Source organism: Nipponia nippon, unplaced genomic scaffold (genome assembly GCF_047370975.1).
Source record: "Nipponia nippon isolate SJK-2023a ecotype South Korea unplaced genomic scaffold, ASM4737097v1 scaffold_28, whole genome shotgun sequence".
Classification (NCBI taxonomy): Eukaryota; Metazoa; Chordata; class Aves; order Pelecaniformes; family Threskiornithidae; genus Nipponia; species Nipponia nippon.
Window position 1 is genome coordinate 4,848,358 of NW_028262345.1, and position 21,505 is coordinate 4,869,862.

General features: G+C 43.8%; 1 protein-coding gene across 2 annotated transcripts in view; it reads right to left on the reverse strand.

Moving 5' to 3' along the window:
• ARHGEF12 (Rho guanine nucleotide exchange factor 12) overlaps window positions 1-20,935 on the reverse strand; it is an 81,379-nt gene extending 60,444 nt beyond the window's left edge. For both annotated transcript variants that reach the window (XM_087763337.1, XM_087763335.1), the window contains exon 1: window positions 19,835-20,935. In XM_087763337.1, coding sequence (XP_087619463.1) covers window positions 19,835-19,866 — 32 coding nt within the window. In that variant the 5' untranslated portion in view covers window positions 19,867-20,935. The remainder of the gene's footprint in view (window positions 1-19,834) is intronic.
• Window positions 20,936-21,505: the final 570 nt, after the last annotated feature.

A 21,505-nucleotide genomic window follows, 5' to 3' on the forward strand; every position in this document is an offset into this window, starting at 1 on the left:
ATAGAAATTTCTTCACGCTACACTGTCTGTTTGTGTTTGATTAATGTAAATCTTCCCAGGGCTCTAACCATGCCCCAGGCAGTGTGATGCCTGGCTCTCCCTTAACAAGCATCCAAGCCGCCACATAGAGCAGGATGAGAGAGAAAGCAAGATCTCTACTTTAGCCTTTGCCATAAAACCATCTAACTCAATCGAAATAATTTTTGGTGATTTGAATTACCATTCCTAATTAAATTCCACTTTTTTCCCAAATCATGGGGCCTATTAAAAAGATGTAACTGCAGCAAACTACTTAAGATATTTGCAGTACTTACTTTCTTTTGCATTTCCTCAGTTATCATGACCAAATTTTTTAGACTACACTCACCACAACTTCTGTGCTGCCCAGTCCAAAGCATGCTGGTACCAAATATAATCTCCAAGCCACAACTGCATCAAGGCTACAATTACACAGCAGACAGGAAGCCAAAGAAATCAGCTCCTGCCCCTACATCTCTCTGCTCCATGGTTCTAAGCATGCAATAATTTCCCAGCCAGAGCTTGTATTTTCCATGCTTCTATCTTTTCCAGTGGCATGCATTATCATTTTCTAAATAGTAGTAAGCTGTATTTCATTGGTTCATATTTTGAAACATTTGCCCAGCTCCTCATTTTCTAGGAATTTCAGAAATCAGAAAAGAAAATGTCAGCTCTCAAAAAGAAAATGGTAACCGGAGGAAAGCAAAAACCCCAGTACATAGCCAGCTGCTCAGATACTCACTGGCTAGCACCCCTTCCTTTCAGACTCCTGGTATATGACCCGAAGCACAGGGGGGAAAAAAAAAAATAAAAAATGAATAGTACATTTTTTTAAGCAAACATGAAATCACAGAGAGTTAAGGAAGCAAGGGAAAAGTCATTGGAAATCCCAGAGCAGAGCTTGATATCCAGTTTATTCATACCTGAGTGACAACCACATGCACCAAACAGCCATTGCTAAGGCATAAAGAGGGTGTCAAAACAGAGATATCTTTAAACCTGGATTACGTTTTAAAATCAAGTATTTCCCAATTCTTCTCCCTAATGCTCCTCATCATTAAGTGAAACACAGATGAAACAATGTGAGCAGACCAATATGCCTTACTTTACTAAACTACATTTTGCTAGAAACATTGCTGTTTCCTATTTCCTTCATTGCACAGAGTACTTTTACCAACTGCAGCAGTCCGAACAACGCACTCCAACAAGCAGAGCTTGCAACGGATGGTCAGAACCAGATCTGCTCCCCTCCACAGAAATTCACATTCCCCAGCTGCGTGCCTCAGTTTACTCTTCAATAAAACTACATATTACCCTACTGCAGGGAAATATCACAAGTTTAAGATTTGTAAGTTGCTTTACAATCATAAGAACAAATACGTACAACACTGTAGAGCATTACTTATTATATCCTTGCAAAACTCAAATTCCTCTGAGCAGAGTGCTTGCTTTTTGAAATTTGCATGTAAAATATTTAATTTGAAACCACTCAGGTCAGTGAACAAATGGAGGGATACAACAGGAATGCACTTCAAGGCTGTGTTATCCCTTTACCTCAGAAGGGACATTTTCAATCCCCTTAAACATAAAAACCTCTTACTGGCATCAACACTTGGGAAAAGAAATGCGTTTGTACCATGAAACAATTTTAAAAGCTTCAGAAATAGATATTGCAGCCTCCTTTTCATTAAATGAAGTCAAAACCACTTTGAAAAATCCAAATGAAATTTCAGTCTATCAGGAAAGGTATCAAGCAGAAAAAGGATTTAAGCACAGGGCGCAGCAACAGCACTTTTGGAAAACTATTATGAGAATGAACTCTTGAGCCCAACATTGAATTTGTTCATTTCTTGCTCTAAGATTTCTTTTACACTGCAAAAACTATATAGAAGGGAGTGGTGTAAGTAAACTGGGCCAGTCCTGTAGATGGCTTCTTTCCTGAAATACTGAATTTCTGAAAGAACATTGCTTTCTAAAGCACCAGCCACCTTTGGAAGGCTATTATGTCCAGACTCCCAATATCACAAAGGTGGCATGCATCACAACTTGAGACAAAGTCCTCTTTTCTTACAATGGGGAAGGGCACACGAATAACTGATTTTTAACAGGATTACTATCCAGTATGATCACTGCAGAACTACATAGACCAGTCATGTAAGACTTAACTGTTGGCTGCAATTTTTTGCTTATGCACATAATAAACTTATAATTTTACGGTATTAATTTTTATTTATATTTTATCTACAGCTTTTGAGAAAAAGCAACACAATGCATTCCTTTCAAGTACAAACCAATGCAGCTGCCAGGAAACAGTGTAAAAACAAGAAAGATTCAGGAATGGAAGCTTATATCTTGCTTCCTACTCTGATTTCCCAGATTTCCTTCCCTCGGTACCCTCTCAGCCACAGGACATAAGAAGAAAACAATTTGGAGGAAAAAAAAAATCTTTGACCAAAAAAAGGCGAGAAAGAGCCTGGTGCAACCAGGTTTTTAGAAGAAATTACAGATAGCTAAGATATGGCTAGGACTGTAAATGTAGTATCACTATTTTAGATCTACAGGGATTTCTACAGTCCTAGACAACAGCAGGAAAGGACAATGAGGAAAGAAAACATGGAAAACAGATGCCACTTTCCACATCAGAAATCTCTCCTAAGAACATAGGAAAGATGGTAAAAGAATAAGTAGATAACTCCTCCTCATTTAGCCACATTTCTTTGTCCTTTTAGAAAAAGTGTAATAAAACATAAGACAATTAAGTTAAATAAGTGCTTCTGAAGTATCACACTACAAGTTACAACCCTGCATATTTCAGGTTTCACTTTCCAAAATTTTCAAATCTCTGTTCCATCATTCTTTCTCAAGTAACTGCAATTTTGGTCCCTACTGCCTCCCTTACAGGCTCTGTTGATGAAGGAACGCTTTACTTCTTGCGCATACACACCACACACCCTGCAAGCAACGTCAGTTGCTCTCCTCCTTGTTCAGTAACAGTATTAGCAGCTCTCAGCTGGTTAGGCTGGGATATGGTAAATATTTATGCAGGATTCACAGACCTTTACCCCAATAAGGAGCCAGGCATGGGAAAAGAACAGCTTCCCAGGGCTCCGCATGGCGGAAGCAAAGTGGTCCCCAAGGAACGGAGTCCACACCCCTGTGAAAAAAATCCATGGAGCAGCAAGAAGAGCTCTGCATCCGATCACTACCACTGCTGGTTTTCTACAACAAAACCTAAGGCCTCACCACACGGAGCGCTAAGCGTCCTGTTTGCAGCTTAGCTGAAGAGGCTGGACCTCGCTCACAATTTTGGGGAAGTTCAAAGAGACACCGATGAAGAAATCTGTTCTTGAAAAAGGATTTAGTTCAGATACTATCAGGATACGGGATAGATGGATACATGCATTTTTGACCAATGAATCCCTAGCATTACAACGTATCACATCAATATACAAAAAGCTTGCCAATGCACTTCCCTAGCCCCTAAAATCAAGAATAAAAGGCAGAAGGGCTGTCCAGTTCCCCCATCAGAGCATCTAAATACTTTATAGACCCATATGTTATGAGCACCGATCCTCATTCTCTCCCTTTCATTCAATAGGCTCAGGATGTTAATTTCTCCTATCTTTTATATAAAGCAACAAAATCCATCCCATGCATCTTAAACAAACAGGAACTAGCAAAAGGCTACTATGCTTTTTTGAGAGAGAGAGTGTGTAAATATAAAAGTACAGACAAGAAGATATGCAAGAAATCAGAATATTTCAAGAAGATACTGCAAGAACAGAGAGTCCACTACATGACCTGCATCTTTTAGACACATCTGAGAAACATCCGAGTGTTTTCAAGTACAAAAATAGTGGGCCACTATTCAGAATGTAGATACCTACTGAGAAGTCAAAGATGTTAGAGACACTGAATTTCACTTTAGTGGAGGAAAGTATGGCAAATGTCTTTTTTTTTTTCCTCCCCCATAAAAGAAAAAATGTCAGAACTCTCGTACTTCATTCACAACAGCACTTCTTTCTTGTCACCAGGAGAACTATAAACTATACCTTTTTCTTCCTCTATGCCGATGCTGCCTTATTTTCAGGTCACATACATTTTATTTTTGCTTTAGACACATCGTGGTGTTTAACCGTCTATCTTTACAGAACTGACACTGATCTTTCAACACAGTTTCTGACAGCAGCAGCAGCACACAAACGTTGCCCGACCTGCAGCTGTTACCCACACACTTGCTCCATCGCCTACAGCCGATTCCTTCCTGCCACGGGCAGGACTGCGCGGACTCGACACACGCGGAGTGGGTGAGCTCAGCCTCTCTGCCTTCACAGCACAGATCGTGTTCGTTCATAAACTTTTATTGGCCTGAAATATCAACAACTCACAAGCAGTGTACAACTAAGAAATCTTCTGTTTGGCTACTTTGGGCATGCTTTATGCAAAACAGAAGACAACTTGATGAACTAATGAGTTAATATTTCATTTGAGTATCCGAAGTATGTTACATTTCATAATAGGCAGTGGAAGTTAAAGATACAGAAGCTTCCTCTTAGGAATTTCTGCAAGTCAGAGTAGACAATTTAAGGAGAGCTTAGGTCGGATAAAGTAATAATTTTACAAAACCACTCTTCATAGATACAAACCCTTCATTATTTCACCTCCTTAGAAACATGCCTTAAATTACTGGAACTTAGTTTGAAAAATAGGAAACCGAGGTACAGAAACAGGAAATTATTTCTGCAGTAAAAAAGTAGATCAACAATTGCTGAAGTAGAAATACTATCCAGATTATCTGACCAGTACTCTGCCATTCTATCTTAAATCAGTACAATAATTCCTTTTTTAAAAGTCTGCGTGGCACCCTGTGAGGTACAGAAACCAAGTCACAGATACTTGGCACATACAGCATATTTGGGAAGGAAAGTTAAACTGAGTGCTAGCAAAGCACATGCAAGTAAGCCAAAAGACCTGCAAACTTTCAGGTTTCAGAGCATTTTGCTCCATGAGAGTGAACCGAATGCTGTTAGGATCCTAGATACCAGATGAGAACCCCCTAAGAAATACCCCCAACTTTCTAAGTACATCGGTGGACACAGCTTCAGCAGTCACTATGTGAAACTCAAGGGACAGCATCTGTAGAATGCCAGGCAAAATCCAAATTAAAAACTGGCATAGAAGAAACAAGAGGAGATCAAATCAAATGTAGGACAAGCTGCAGTGAAGCTCTACTTACAAAGGAAAAAGCGAGAATGATTTAGACATGAGAGAAATTGGGTGGGAAAATACAAAAGCAGGGGTAGAGGATAAGAAAACATAACAGCTCTTGATTGCTTGAGATAGAATCCAATTTACCATGCACCTCACTGAATGATTCACCGTACAGATCCTCTAGGTCTGCTCTGAACAAAACCACCTTTCCGGCTCCAGCCAGCTGACTGAGAAGCACGTATCAGCACAAGTCAGGATCAGACTGGCAACCTACTTTACAGGGTCAATCATTACAAGACCGAACCACATCTGACTGTTTTTAACGCATGGCTGCATTAACCCTAAACAAAATGCAGTGCTTAAAAAAAAAAAATCATCTTCAAAGAAGAAAGCACCGAAGTCATTAAAACTTTAAGCACAATTGTTAATTGCAAGCATTTACTAATAATAGATATTACCGAAGTGAAGAACCTGCTAACCAAAGAAAAAAATTACAGAAGGACTCACCATTTTCTACTGTGACACACAACACGCTACTGGACAATTTTCTACAGACAGTAATTCAAATAAGAAAGTTCTGGTACATATATGGAAACTGATCAAAAGACAGCTATAAAGTCTGCTAAATCTGTGACGCGACCAAAAAAATACCTATCTGTAAAAGGAAAAAGTGAAAGATCCCTTATGAAAGAGAACCGTAATTCTTTCAGTCTCTCATTGTCTGGGCTGACTTCTGGCATAGGAAAATGGGATATATGGAGCTTCATTTAAAAGGTCATACCGTTTCCTTCCTTGATCTTTTACCATGAGCAATTTTAGACGGCATTAAACATTTCAGAACAGCCTATCTAAACAAATTTTTGCTTATCCTGTCATTGAATTAAGTTCAACCGATTCCAGTAAGCCTGCTATGGAAAAAAAAAAAAAAACAAAAACAAAACAAAAAAACCCAAACCAGCTCCAAAATATGATATTCACGCCAGTCACTAAATTCAAACTTGAATCAATGCCAAAACAGCCTACTAAACTAAAGAGAGAGACAAGTAATTATTGTATAGTTGACAATTTGAAAAGAGAGAAAAATGAGAACAGGGATACTCCATTTTCTAAGACAAAATCTACTTCATTCATAGCAAACTGCTGAACATAGTTGCTAAAATTGTGTCATAATTCAAAGAGATAAAAACACAAGACCAATAACACGGTTTCAGTACTCAATACCTTGTTATGGTACACTCCAGAGCTGGAAATTTTCAGCAAGAAATACTTTCAGGCCTAAAAAAACTCTACCGACTACTCACTATATATCGAGAACTGGGCGGGGGAGCTTGACTTATTCTTTCCAAAGGATTCTGCAAGTTGTTCTCAACTCACCGTTACATGTCATCCTGCCCAGCTTTACAGTACAATACATATAAAAAAATTAAAGGACATGAACTGCATCAAAATGTTGACCCCATAAGCAAGTCAGCACCGGCTTTATCATTACCGTATTCCACATCTGTAGCCTTACACTCCCCAATTCTAAAAGCGGGGGGGAGGGGGGAAGAAAAAAAAAAAACCCACACCAAAATGCAAGGTAGCAATACCTGTATTCATAGCCCCAGCTTCTGAAAATGCAGAAATCCATTTCTTTAATGCACTTGAACATACTTTCATTCTCTCATCGCTTCAGTGCGACAAGGAACATACAACCACTGATATTTAGAGTTCACAGTGTTTCCAGACATTGTCTACGAGCCAAATACCAGTTTATCTCTCCTAGAATTAATTTCATTTCAGAGTCTGTCCTATTGACAATTTCTCCTCTGCCCTCAAGCCAACGCATAATCAACAGTCTTTTCCAGGGCTCTCCATCTCCCCCTTCACAGCGATCATCATGCCTAAAGCACACCACTGAAGCCATGCAAGGGGTCAGGAGATGGGCAGAGAGAAAAAGAAGATTTTCGATCTTGCCAGAAAGCTTTACCATTTTAACTACAACAGTGCATCTGCCTCTGACTTTGAAATTCCAAAGCAAGAGCGTTCACATAGCTCGTTATACCAGTATAATTACGACAGTACATTTCCTCAAAGAGGCAGGCCAGCACTTTAGTGGGGCCTGGTAGCTGATTCATCTGAATTTTTTAATATTTGCTCACCAGCTGAGTACTGCTGCAGCCACACGAGACACTTCCTGCTGCAGGCTCTGGAGGGGCAATAGTGCTAAAACCTGGCAAATTTTAACACAGTCATTGCAGCTGCTTTTCAGATAATATTTGATCATGAAATATACAAAATTAAGTACTATCATTTCCATTTAAGCAGAGCATGCAGCAGCTTACCTACAGAAACTTTAATATACTTCTTATCAGCTAGATCTGAAAGTCATCTATGCTTGCGCAAAACCACAAACTCCCTCAATGTCGTATCAAAGCATGCTCCAAATGCCAATATACAGACCTCCCTCTCCAATTCCCGCTAAACTGTATTAACTGACCATGTTCACTACCCATCAGCAGTTGTCCACAGTCAAACATCCTTCCAGGATTTAACAAAAAGTTGTGTTATCACCATAACCAACGGCTGAGCTTAAGTAACCACATATGCAAGAAACTTGCAAACATAAAAATTAAGCACTGGTCACCAGCAAAACATCAGTACTCGGTGCATTAAATCAGTAAAGGAAATACAGTTTTCTTTACATTTGTGAACGGCCCGCAGTAAGGCAATTTCTTCCAAGGTATTTTCTGCCCAGGGTTCTGAAATGCAATGTATGTAATCAGACCCACTGCAGCATGGAAAACACCAGGATGCCAACAGAAGTACTTTAATCTAAAGCAAACATCTCCACGTGATGGAAAAGAGCAAGGAGGGGGAGAGCAGAGGCGGCTCGCAATCTTACAAGACAAAATTCATTTGCTACTGGGCATTTCTTCCTGCACATTATCATGCAACTGAATTGGGTTGACACCATTGAGAAACAGATCCTGGGGCCACGGTGACAGCCAAAGTATTTGTCACTGACAAAGGGCTGCCCCACAGATCTGTTATTCCTGTGCCAGATTCATGCAGCCTGACATCTATATCCAGTGAGCACGCAGCTGGAGAGGTAACAGAGACAAAGGGAGGACGCAGAGCTCGTGGATTCGCAGAGCATGCGACCACCTTCAGGAATGTTCCTAGCCCGAGCACGACTGAGACAAAGTATTTCTTAAAATCCCACAGGAAGCAAGCTTTCCATTTTTGGGTCCCAGATATTTGAGTAGGCTTCTCATTGCCATACAGCTCATCATTGTATTTCAAATTTACTACTACAGCAAACTGATCCAAATACAACTTTGAGAAGAAGATGAAGAGATTTCACATTGGGATTTAAATAAACAAGGTCCCTGAACAGAACAGTCCTTGTTTGAAGTGTCTAGAGTCCCTTTGTGCCTGTCCTCACAACCAATTACAAATCTTTTTTTTAAATAAACAAACAAACAAAAAAACCCAAAACCCATTATTTGCATGTTCTTTGGTTTTTTTTTTCCTCTTTACCTAGCTGTTGAAATGCTCTTTTGGGGTCAATTGCAGTTCTGATCTAAAAGACATTCCATTAAAAACAAAACAAAACCCTAAATCCCTACATACACTCTAAATAAACACTTATTTTTGGGAAAATATATTCCCACTTCCCAATAAAAGCAGTGGAAACAACTCATTTTGGCAAAGTAAACTTCAGCAAGTTTCTGAAGCCATTTGCTGATCCAACAACTGATCAAAATCCATCAATATTCCAAGAAGCATGTTATAGACCTGAAGGAGCCATTTTCTCCACATATGAAGAGCAACAGATGGAGCAAGATTTTCAGCACACTCTGAGCTACTGTGATGTTCTTGTCATTGCGGTAAGCAAGCAGGCTCAGTGAAGCTGCCTCCCAGTAGCTGCAGAGCCATGATGATAAAAAAAAAAAAAAATTTTAGAAAAGAAAAACAAAAGGGAGGGGGAAAGGGGCAGGTTCTCTCCATCTGGCTGAATTCCAGCAAGAGCATTTAGATTTGCAGGCTGCCCAAAACTCGAACCTGTTGCAAGGCTGTTTCCTCTCCCCCTTCTAGCTAAGCTTAATTATCTGCTTCTGCTTCACATGCAACCCAGGAGCTCTGCTGAGAGCGCCAGCCTCCTCCGGTAAGGCTGGTGCTGACTGTCAAAACAAGCTGCGATCAGCGCACAGCAACTCTTTCCCTTCGCCTGGCACCCGCCAGGCAGCATTACTGTGTCTCACAACCGGGCAAGTCCGTTTCACACCACCAGGAAAGAAGCGTTTTTCCGGCCTAAACCAGGGACTGCACATCTGGATTACTAAGGACAAGGCACAGCCAGATACCCCATCTATGGAGGGGGAGTCAAAAGCATGAGTGAACAGGTGCAGGCACCAAAAAACATAGTTAATGTCTCTCTGATGAGTGCAAAACTTGATAAGTCGTCTACTAAAAGGAAAAGGGAGGGGAGGTCAAGGTTTGCTACGCAATACATAGAGCTGAAGTTGCACTGGTTAACATCCAAAGTAAACAGCACTCTAGCGTTTAAAGCTATCACCAACATTCCTACATCTTTCCACACTGGAAGAACAGAAAAGTATGCTTGCTTTCTCCCCCCCGCCAAGTATTACAAGGTTTTATTCTCACAAAAATTTCCATAATGTGAGTGGGCTGAACATTTTACATAACTTCACAGACCTGACGTATCTGAGTGTAAAACTGTGGGCTTTCAATACTACTCAAAAGGCTGCAGTACTTGGCAACATTATACTTACCAACCATGGAGTAAGTATTATCAAACCAAGGCACCCACCACTGAAGCAACTAGGCCAGATACAGAGCAAAGTTCTTTTAGATCATGTACCCATTTCCCAACTCTTACAAGATACCTTCTTTTACTGCTGAAGGTTCTAACGCAAGGGTAGAGAAGAAGTCTGCGACAAAGGTATTTGTTTTGCCAGTGCCCTACAGACTTTAACACATCCTTACAACAAAGAAAATCCCACAACAATTGCAGACAGCTCTCGCTGCAGTATCCCCATACCACCTCCACCAGCCAAAATGATTGAGCTTGTTGGTTTGCTAAGATCGGATCTGCACCCACATGAACCACTTCCGCTACTGAAACCGCAGGGACTACGCAGGGCAAACCACAACCTATCATTTTGTGTCTCTCAACAGACAGCAAGAACAAATTGCCAACTTGAGAGCTGCAGTTCATCATTATGAGATCTCTAACCTAAGAACTTTTATCCTTGACACAGAAGTATTTCTGATAAACCATCATTCCCCACCACCTTTACATTTATGGAGCTCACATCACATAAATTCATCCCCTTCTATTACAGTTGCCCCCGAAAATTTTTTCCAAAGTTGTTATGATGCTGCCTACCTAAGTCAGGCTACATGGCTACACAGCAGACTGCAGCAGCAGGGAAAAATCACTCTCTCAAAACCAGAAACGACCTGAGAAGAACAGCTGAAGGCTTTTGGCTGAAGTCACTGCCTAATTTGGGACATCAGATAATCATAATTTTTCAGAAGGCAGAAAGAAATATGCTATCAGAGATCAGAAAACCGCATTATTTTCTTACTCGCAAGCACCAAGTTTGAAAGTCACTTAACAAAAGAGCAGGAAGTATTATCATCATGGTTCGAATACTGTCACATGGGACTTGCTGTCACTCAAACCTGAGCAGCATTTTAGAAGGCATTACAACGGCTGAAAGAGTTTTCTGGTCCCAAACCGCAGAGCCTCCTCAAGAAATAGACAGGTACTCCCAGACACCAAACACACATCTTCAGTCCTCCACAGAAAACTCAAAACAGTTGTAGCCCTGGCTTGTCAGGGGTTTTTGCCTTACACCAGCAGGCCTTAGTCCTTTACGGCTGACGTGTGCCTTCAAAATGCACTGGCAGACAGGAAACCTCTCTCCTATCTGGCAGCTGCCACCACCTCTCCCATGTCTCTCCCTCTCACTCATTTCCTATTGACTTTCCCATGTCTTACATTGCAGCTTTTTCCTATTTCCTTTTTCTCCTCGCTCATTATAGCTTCCCTCCTTCAATTCTCTTCTCTTCCCCTTTTTCCAACGCTTTTCTGGTAGCTTTGATCTCAGTCCCTACTCATCAGAATATTCTTTTGCATCTGGGCACAACAGAAGCGTGCAATGGTGCCGCTGTGCCACAGCAGTACTGAGAGGAGACGCCTCGTCTGATGTCTTGCCAATGAGCTACACTAACAGCCACTATCATAACAGGGTAAGAAGGCTTTCAAGCAGCCATCAGATACTTTAGGTAACCCTGCAGGTTGAAGCTTGCATGTTTATGGGAGCGGTGGACTCAGAATCCTGTACCTGTCTCGGATCAGTCTAGTGCTTTATTAAATAGATGGGTATTTTCCTCCAGACTGGGAAATGCTTGCTCAGGTCAACTCAGGTGCCACCTAAGCCTTCCAACCCCCTTCCAGCACTACAGCTCACTCAGGACTCCATAAAAGAGTATCTAACTCTTCATAGGTTGCTGGTTCATCTCGGGAAGTCACCCAAGCTCTTGGTAAAATGATTGCCTGTGATACCACAAACCAAGATTCACAGTCTGCAAATAAATTCAACATCTGCTTCTCACATAAACAAGAATAGTTGTGCTGCTACTCACGGTTTCAAGGAGGAACAGCACTTGGATAAAATTAAGATTTCCACCAGTATCTCTGAAGACTTCCAATACATATTTCAAGAGCTTAGGAGCAGACCGAAACCAGCTTGAGTCTTGCTCTTGCATACACATTTCTTGTGCCAACTGAGAGCAACAAAGAACTCCTGTAACCTGGGGATTCTCGCTTAGGTTTCTAGCATCAACACTGCAACTTCTTTATAACCACCAAAAGAGGCCCTTTTGCTCAATTCACACAGTTCAGTCCATCTTTTACATAGCCCTGTTCCCTGATCATAAAAGGTTTAGTTTTTCTGAACCCTTAAATGAACTGAGACCCCAGTGCCACTTCCAGGACAGCACACACTGTTAGCATGCCAGTCCTGCAAGGGACACTGCCTATCTTCAGCAGGACACTCAACAAGTAACAAGACAATGATCCAGACAGACTACAACCAAATTACTTCAAGTACAGGAACTCACGTGCTATGCCTTAGGATCTTTTCCACCTCAGGTATTCAGCCTCAGGAAGGACACCATTCATTTGCTTTTCCAGTGCCAGAGCAATTTAACAAAGTGCCTTACCAGCTGACATCACAGAGCCCAGAAGTTTCAGTGTTGTCAAAACAAAGCTTAAAATAGTCACACAGATAATATTTAAACATTTGCCAACAGATGTAAACAGCAACGTTTCTTATTTACCATCAAATTTTGCTAAATGGCGTGACTACACAAGAAAGGGTTCCTGCCCATTGGTCTTAAAAGTCAAACAGACACAATACTGAAAATACTCAAGGAAAGGATGCAGAGTAATAACAAAGCATAAGTGATGTTTAGTAGACAATTTGTGAATATCACAGTCTGAACATTGTTTGTTTTGTTTTTACTATTTATACTTATGCTTACATTTTAAACATAAGGACATTGCTTTTTCCTGTCATTTTTAATATATTTATTTTTAAATGTTTTCTTTTAAAAGAAAAATGAGTAAACCTTGTTTCTTCCTGTCTTTTTCTAAGTGTGCTGTTCCTATTTTGTCTATATCCTGCCTTGTATTTTATCCCTTGTACATTCTTAATCAAACACCGCAGGTTTTACACCCCTTTTCATTTCACTAATTACTTTGCTACTGCTTCCCCTGTCCTTATTTTGAGCCCTCTCTTCTGACATTAAGACTTCATCTACATCCAGGCTCCTGACCCTTAGTTTAAACAAGCTGAGACATGAACTAACACTTCTATTCTTTAAACCTAGTAATTATCCAGAACAGGGCCACAGAACACAGCATCACCTACCAGAAAGTATGCATTCAAGTCTATTTTCTCTTAGTGCTATTGACATCTCTTACACAAGAAAGATCTAGTTATCTCAAAGTAGATAAAATATCAGGACTAAAGTGAACAAAGGGAGAGTGCTTAGGCAGAGGAATATTTGCAGAGCCTTAGGAATGCTACAAGAAGCATTTTTATTAGCATCTCAGATCACGCAGTCTAGAAACCCAAGGATAATACAAATGGGATTCATTAATAAGTCCCCTACTGTTAATTTCAGAGGGAAGGAAGAGGTATTCAATGAGAAACCTGAAGGATAGAGCCTTGAAAGCAAGAGCCTAAGCTTATCTTTCAAGCAGCGCAGCCAACATACTTCCCCGGTGACCCAGAAGGACCAGCTAGAGATTTAAGTGGAGAATTCAGTCTCCAGACCAAGGCAAACACTGTCCGTCTTGGAGACACTTTGCATAACTACAAGCTATAGCACTGGGCTGGCCAGGGTGGGGGTTGATGGTTGTAACCACGAGAGCCAAACAATGCTACCTAGACCGCTGTGGAAAAAATGGGGAAAAAAAACAGTTAATGTAAAAAATCGTGTTGATTATACTCCAAAGCTTCTTGGGAAAGCAGGGAAACAGAAGCAGGCACTGAAGCTACTCACTGAACAGGATTCACACCAAATGCTTAAGGCACAAATTACTAGGAGACCCCACTTCTTGAAATAATCAAAAGATCTTGCGATAGAGTCATGAAATATGTAAAATAACTGGTACAGGTGTCTGCACCGCTTTCCCCAGGCAAATACATGAATGCTCTATACTACCTTCAGATGGACCGCCAAATAATCTTCAATGCCTAAATCACTACTTTTACAATATGATACAGAATAGTTCTGCGAGTAACCAGAAGACTGCTTTGCCTTCCAGTAGGAAGGCTGTAGTGAATGCTGCCACCCTCAAGGACCAAGAAACTCTTCTCCTATATGGGTCATGTTCATCAATACAGAAGTCGGTTTTATAAAGATTGGTCTGAGAAGATCACAAATGAACACCCACAAAGCTCACCAGTGACCTCAGCAACTTCTGCTCCAAGGGTAAGATGCACGTTTCTTCTCAAGCATCTCTACACAGGACAGCAGCAGGCATTAACAAAACAGAACAGTGATCTTAAAGCACTCCAATGTGCAAACAACATTCCAGGGGAGGAAAGGGGAGGGGTGCAACACGGAGAAGGACAACCCATACATGACAGTCATGAGTTGTATCAACACACTACCAGCACTCAAACACTACCATGGTAAGTCAGAGTTCTCTGTAGAACAGACTGTATCAGGCTGGAAAAGTCAAAGAGGTCGCTCGATCTTGCAGCAGGGTTTATATGTTTCATGTTTACCTACGTCCCTATGGATGTCACTTTGACAGGAATGGTATCTGAAGAGCTCAGATTATCACCAGACCATTTCTCCAGACTTTTCATGCAATCCCTCATACCGTCTAGGCTTTCCATAATCAACTCCAGCGAGTATTTTTTTGCTGCTAAATGTATCGCACCCTGATTCCTGTGAATCTGGACAAGATTTTTAGAAGTCTAAAACTGAAGTAGCCTACATCCCAGTACCATTCCTAATCTATCTATCTGAAACACTAATAAATGCCATAATAGGAGTTATATGCACAGGGAGAATTATACAATTGGGCTAACAGATGAAATATCATTCCTGCCTCCACCCAAATAATCATGACGCCCACAGCTCTATTCAAAACTAGAAAATCAAGCTCACCTCAACTTCTGTCTCCGGTAAAAACCCTAATAAACTACGCAGCATGAACTGGTAGCATTTGCTTCCTAGCCAATAGTAAACTTCACAGACAGTACTCTCTTCTGACAGCTTCAGTAAAAGCAAAATAAAAAATTAATTTATGCACAAACTATGTCAACTACTAATTTGCAAACATGGTGAAGGCACAACGATGGAAAGCACAAGAAGACTTGCCTCGATGACTATCACATTTTTTAGTCCATAGAAACAGACGTTGTGCTGCAGCTTTCCATAAATATTAGATCTCACAAACTCTACTAATTAAATAAATGCATGATAATAACATCTAGCTTCTCAATAACACTAAAGCGTGACTTTCTATGAAGTTCTTACCCTTATTCTGCTGGAAAAAATAAAACCCCTTTTCCCCACCATACAGTTAAAGCAGTCCCAGTTACTACAGGGACTTAACAAACAGCCAAAGACAGGGAAAGTGCATCTAAGCAGATAAGAAACAATTAGGTCTATTTTAGTACCAAGTCAGAAGCAAATCGGCAATTAAAACCTCTCAAGGGTAATTATGTGTAAATTCTGCCTCTCCTATTTTTCCAATCATAGCAACAGAAACTACAGCACTGTTATAAATAAAACTCATTTGCAAGCAACTACATAGGAAGAGTCATCAGTTCCTCAACAAGGTACTGCGAAAGCAGCAGGAGCCTCCATTCTTTTATTGTGCTTTAATAAACAGAGAGAAACATAAAGCAAGTTCCGTAGCCGTGCAGTTGCTCAACTCTGCAGCGTGTCTGGAATGGTTACAGAAGAGAAATACAGTTAACTACGAGACACACACACACAAAAAAAAAAAAAGTAATCGCATACAAATGTTTCTTTAGTGTCATAACAGGATACAGCAGAGTTCTGATCATCCTTTAGTAGCCAACCAGAGCCTGCAAATGGCTGAATTTCATCCCGGTCCCAGTATGTCCTTGCAAAGAATAAAACCCTTATCTCGCTCAGCCATGTGTCGCCTGCCTCAAACGGCAGAACAGAGCAACGCCCAAAGCCAGCCGGCTGCCCAAGCGCGTCTGGGACAGAAGAGCTCTGAAGTGAGCGAATGCGGGCACGCTCACACGCAGTCTCACAGAAGTAACAGGAAAACACACCCTACCCAGCCATCCACTAGGCAGAGTGAGTCCCAAAGCTAGCCTTGAATGGTCCCTGTACTCCCATCTCCCCCTTCCAAAATCCTCACACTGACAGCCCAAAACAGCATCCAGCAACAAAAATCCAATGTGGCACTAGTAACTACATAGGAATTTTTGGAACAAAAAAACCAGAAATTTTCAGGCTAAAAGGTATGGCAAATCTCACCTAAATCCAGAGCTGGATGAAAGCAAGCGGGCATTCTGTCATTCACCTGACCAATTTTAGATACCTACTTTAGGATAAGAAATGGTCCCCTGGATGTGCCTATTTTCTTCCACTAACTATAAAGGCAATCTAGGCGAACAGCTCAGATAGAGACGTCTACCTCAAAGCCTTATTAAGTTAAGCAAGATAAATGCCACCTTAGGAGGCGTCTGAACAAATACAGCACAGCTAAGAGAGGATTAAATTAAGAGGGTGTGAATGTTTACAAACATAAAGTGGCAAAGCAATAAGGCTGAAGATGAATTGTTTGATATGGTCCACTGGGCAACAGGATTATGAAAAGAAGCAGCCGACAAAGTAAAAGAACACGCTGAAAGAAATAAGGGGAAGTAAATGTCACTGCTTAAAGTTCTGACTCTCTCATACCATCAGAGGCCAGGCAGGGCACCATGGCTATCCTGGACCACTTTTTGCTTATGTATTTCTAAATCTCAAGTACTACATTACAAGATAATGTTTTTTCTGCTAGTGCCCTTTACAGGTTTCTCCAAATGCTGAGTAGCTGACCGGGAACAGCACGTCTCAGGTGCTTCTTCAGTAACTTTGCTGAACAGTCATTACACTCTCAGAAGTCTTAACATCTGTTATGTCTTTTCATTTAATACCTGGTATTCCCCATTCCCCCAGGCACTCACTTCCCTGAAGTCTTAAGACGCTGGAGGAAAAACACGCAAGAAAGCGATGTTGCTTCGTGAGCCAGTTGGGTAACAGAATCCAACTCAGGGATGCAGCATAACTATTATCAAAATTAACTGGGTTAAGGTTGGGACCAAAAGAGAAAGTTAACCCAGACACATGAGATGGGAACTGGCATGACTGTATTTCAGCATAGCCTCAGACACTAAAATCCATTGAACTTTCTTGGCAAAAAGATGAAAAAGCTATGAGAAAAAAAAAGCGGGGGGGGAAGGAGGGGGCTTAATGAGAAAAATCATTTATCATACTGGCTACAGAACAGCACTAGAAATGGCCATTCATACATGCCTTCTAATTTACATATACTTTAATGCCATACGTGACATCATCAACAAGAATGTGAAAGACACAAAAACACGTAAAGGGTGGGACAAGTGCTACCCAGGCAAGGAAAATGTCAAACAGCTATCAAAACACACGGTATGATTGCCATCTTAAACTGAAGGGATACAAAAGGAAATATTTGCTGTCTGTAACAGGGATTTAAGCTGCTATACATATGTAAAATGCAAATACGTAAAGCTAATGTGGAGAAAAATGTAGGCCCATGCTACCCCATTATATTCATAATACCATTTGGCACAGATGCAAGCTGGGTTTTTCTGGTTTAAGGCAGTTCCCAACCCAATCCCACCAAGGAAGGTCACCGATAAATACGGAGTGAATTTAACATGTCATACGATTTATACCATGTAGATCTAATGACACTAGAAGCATCGAGTTTATTTATATTGCACCTGCTTTACGTTCCGAGCTGAAGAGCCGGATTTAAAGAGGCGATACAGAGGCTTGCTGGGCATAATCGGAAAGCAAGCTTTTCACCAATGTACTGCTAGGACAACAGTGACCGAAAACCAGCCCCCTCCAGATCCTGCACAATGCTGTAGATAGCATGGAGCAGCCTCGCTCCCGACACTAGTAAGCAGAGGTCCACACGATGAGAACACACACCACCACCTCATCCGGCACTCTGCTGAAAGGTTCAGCTGGGGAATAAATGGGTCACGATGACTGAATTCCCTTCGCACCCCCAGAGCTGGGGTTCCTTCGGGCAGAGGTGAAGAGAAGTAGCAAGACCAGGCCCTGCTTCTCCGCATTCCCCCAACCATCACACAACCTCACCGCCAGAAAGCTCTCACTGCCATGTGGAGGCAGCTCCTTACCTGACATTAAAAGTCTTTTGAACCAGAACCTTAATGGAACACCAAACAGAAACATCCTCTTGACATGACTGAAAGCAAAACGAAATGAGCCATTTTTGTCTCCGCCACATTTTCAATTTGGCTGTTCCAATTCAATAATGGAAAGTATTTTGTTTTACTAACAAGCAAATTGAATTCCCTGTCCTCATGTTTTTCCTTCCCATGCATCGCTCAACTGCTTCTTGGTATGAAAATCCTGTCGTTCCTTTTGATATCTTGCAACCTGCCGTAAGACCTAGGCTCTTAAATATGTGACAAAATTCTCACAAACCCACTGAAACCTCACCTTCTTTTTACTGCCACTGTCTTGCCTGGTACAGAAGAAAAAGGTCCTGTAACTCAAGAATATCTCATGCACATGCACCGCAAAAAGAGAAAAAAAAGTTGAGTCTTTTTTTGCCACTTATTCCGCTAGTACAAACATACTACACAATTCGTTTCAAAGACCTTGTAGTCTATGAACAGCACAGTCATAAACACAGACTATATGCAATTCCGAGCTGTACTAGAGCCTTTCACACTATTCAGGCACTGCACTGTCTGTTTAGACCTGTGGAGTCATGAAAAGGCCTAAGTATAAGTGAGAACTACGGTCGCTCTTCTTCCTGCCCACACCTGGAGTCTAAAAGGTGATCTCAGGCACCCAAAAGCATCATCCCTCTGTCCCAGCACCGGTTTCTCTCCTGTGCCAGAAGTGCTTGTATCGGTCATGAAAAGCCTAAGCAGTGAGGCCTCTGTCACACACGTTCACACCTTAACCACCAAATAAAGGAGAATATAATAAAATGCTTAATGAAAGAGAAGTTTTTTCAGCTTACAAGAGTCAAGAAAGGTATCTTTTCCTCTCATCAAAAAACCTGAAGACACTCATTCCATACTTCTGTCTCAAAAGCATGTAAGAAGTTTCCCACTTGATTTTTTTCCTCACAAGAGAAAATACATTTTTTCCCCTGCCTCTGAAGTATCCCAGTACAAGTGAGAGAATCTCAGACTTCTAATGAAATGCACATGGCAGCACCTGCAGAGAAGCCCAGAGGCCTGAGCAGGCATCTAAAGCAAGGAACAGATTACTGCTAAGGTAGTGTAGACACCAGCAGACATTCCTGCTCATCAACTACCCTTCCTGCCCTCACCTAAAGTGACCTCTCTGTGGAAGGCTACAACGTTTAACCGAACGAGAAGCAAGTGCATCCTCTACACGGTTTTTGAGTTCAGACTCGAGCTGTACCCTAAACTCTTGTCACTTTTCCTGCTTTAACTTCTCACAGGAACAGTTCCTTTTGGTGTTCCTCCCAGCACCAACCCATCCTGGAAGCTGAATTACAATCCCTGGTTCTTACAAAGTCAGCCTGGCAGGCTTGAAAGCAGATGGACTTGAAATACTCCAGTTTCAAAGTTAGCCTACTTGCCCTGACAGTCAGCCACCCCAGGTACGTACTGATTCCCAGAAACTCAGATTTAATCCCGCTTTTTTGATCCCGTCTGTCACGCTGTCACCAAAGTCAGAATGCAAAGTAGCGAGCTCTGGGAAGAGCCTAGACTTCAGAAAAGAAAAAAACAAAAAACAAGGAATCTCATTTTATACTGACCTGTCCGTGATTGTGGACTGTGTGCCACTCATTGGAGCCTTTGGCAAGAAGTCGTATTATCCAATTTACATTTTACTATTACTGCAGGAATATTAACGAGGCTTTGCCCCCCACATGCACCGAGGTTCAGGATCCAGCCCTGCTCCAGAAGAGGCATGCACAGAGGACAAATTCAGTTCAAGGGCCGGGGAAAAAAAAAAAAAATATTCCAAAACAACTCCAAAACTCTTCTTGCAGTCACCCAGAATATCCAGACCACGGAAGCGGGGTGTGGGGGATGTTCGAGAAAAACTCCAACAAAAACAAAGAAAAAAAGAAAATAAAAGCAGCTGTTCCCCTCGATGCTCCCTTAGCCCCAAGGAAGAGGGGAAAAGCAACGCCTGCCGAGAAAGGAAACCTTCCGAAGCAGCCAATCCTCACCGGTCCGGAGTTTCGGTGCGGAGGGGAACCCCCGTGTCCGCGCAGGCGGCAGGCCGGCCGGGAAAACCTGGGGCGCGGCGGAGCGGGGCCGGCTGCTGGCGGGGCCGGCTGCTGGCGGGGCTCCCCAGGCCGCGGGGCCGCAGGCCCACCTCCCCGCCCGGCTGCCGGCAGGAGGGGGTGCCCGCCCGCCGCGGGGTCCCCCCCTCCCCGCCGCTGTTTACGGCCTCTGGGCCGCGGGGGGCGGGCGGCGCGCCCCGCCGGCTGCCGGTGTCCTGAGGGCCGCCGCCGCGCAGGGGCCCATGTCCCGCTGCCGGCCCGCCCCGACCCCCCGCCCGCCGGCTCGCCCGCAGGGGGGTCGGGAAGGGCGGCCGCCCCGCCGCCGCCGCCGCCTTTAGGCCCGCGGGTCCATGCCCCGCCGCTCCGCCTGTCCCGCCTCGGCCCGAGCTAGAGCGGCCCGCTGGGCCGGCGGCTCTCGGCCTGCGCGCAGCCTCGGTCCCGGCCCGGTTCGGGGGCAAAGTCCCGCGGCGAGCGCTGGCGGCGCGGCCCGCTCCTGCCGCCGCTCCGCTCCGCTCGGCTCCTCCCGGCCCGGTTCCGGCCCAGCTGCGCTGCTGCGAGGCGGGAGCGGCGCGTCCCGGCGGAGCCTGCGCCGAGCCGAGCCGGGCCGGGCCGGGCTGCCTCCGCCTCCGCCTCCGCGCTCGCCCCTCCCCTGCGCCGCCGGGGGGGGCTTGTACCTCCGGGCCGCCGCGCTCCCGCCCCCGCCCCTCTGCCGTATCCTTCCGCCGCCGCCCGCCCGACTCCCTCCCCGGGTTTCCGCCTGGCTGCTGCGGGCCGTTCCCGTCCCCGCCGGTGCAGGGGCTCCTCCTCACCCAGCCCCTTCCCTCCGGGCCGAGCCCCGCCGCCCGGGGGTCGCCGGCGGGCACGCGTCAGCCCCGCCGGTCGCCTCCTTCGGGGCTCCCAGCGGGCCCGGGGCGCGCCGCCCCGCACTCACCGGGCCCTGCCGGCGCAGCCTCGGCCGCTTCCAGGCCGGCGGGGTGTTTCCTTCTCTTCCCACCACCACTAACAGTCGCTCCTCCTTCGCCCGGCCGCAGCGCCGCCGGAGAGGCTTCCCTCTCCATTTCCCATCCCGCCCGCAGCTCCCTCTCCCGCCGCCCTCCTCCCCCCCGGCCCGCTCCTCGGCCCCGGCTTGTCGCGGGCTCCTCGGGGCAGGGAGCCTCCGCGCCTCCACCCGCACGGTGTGCGGCGTGGGAAACG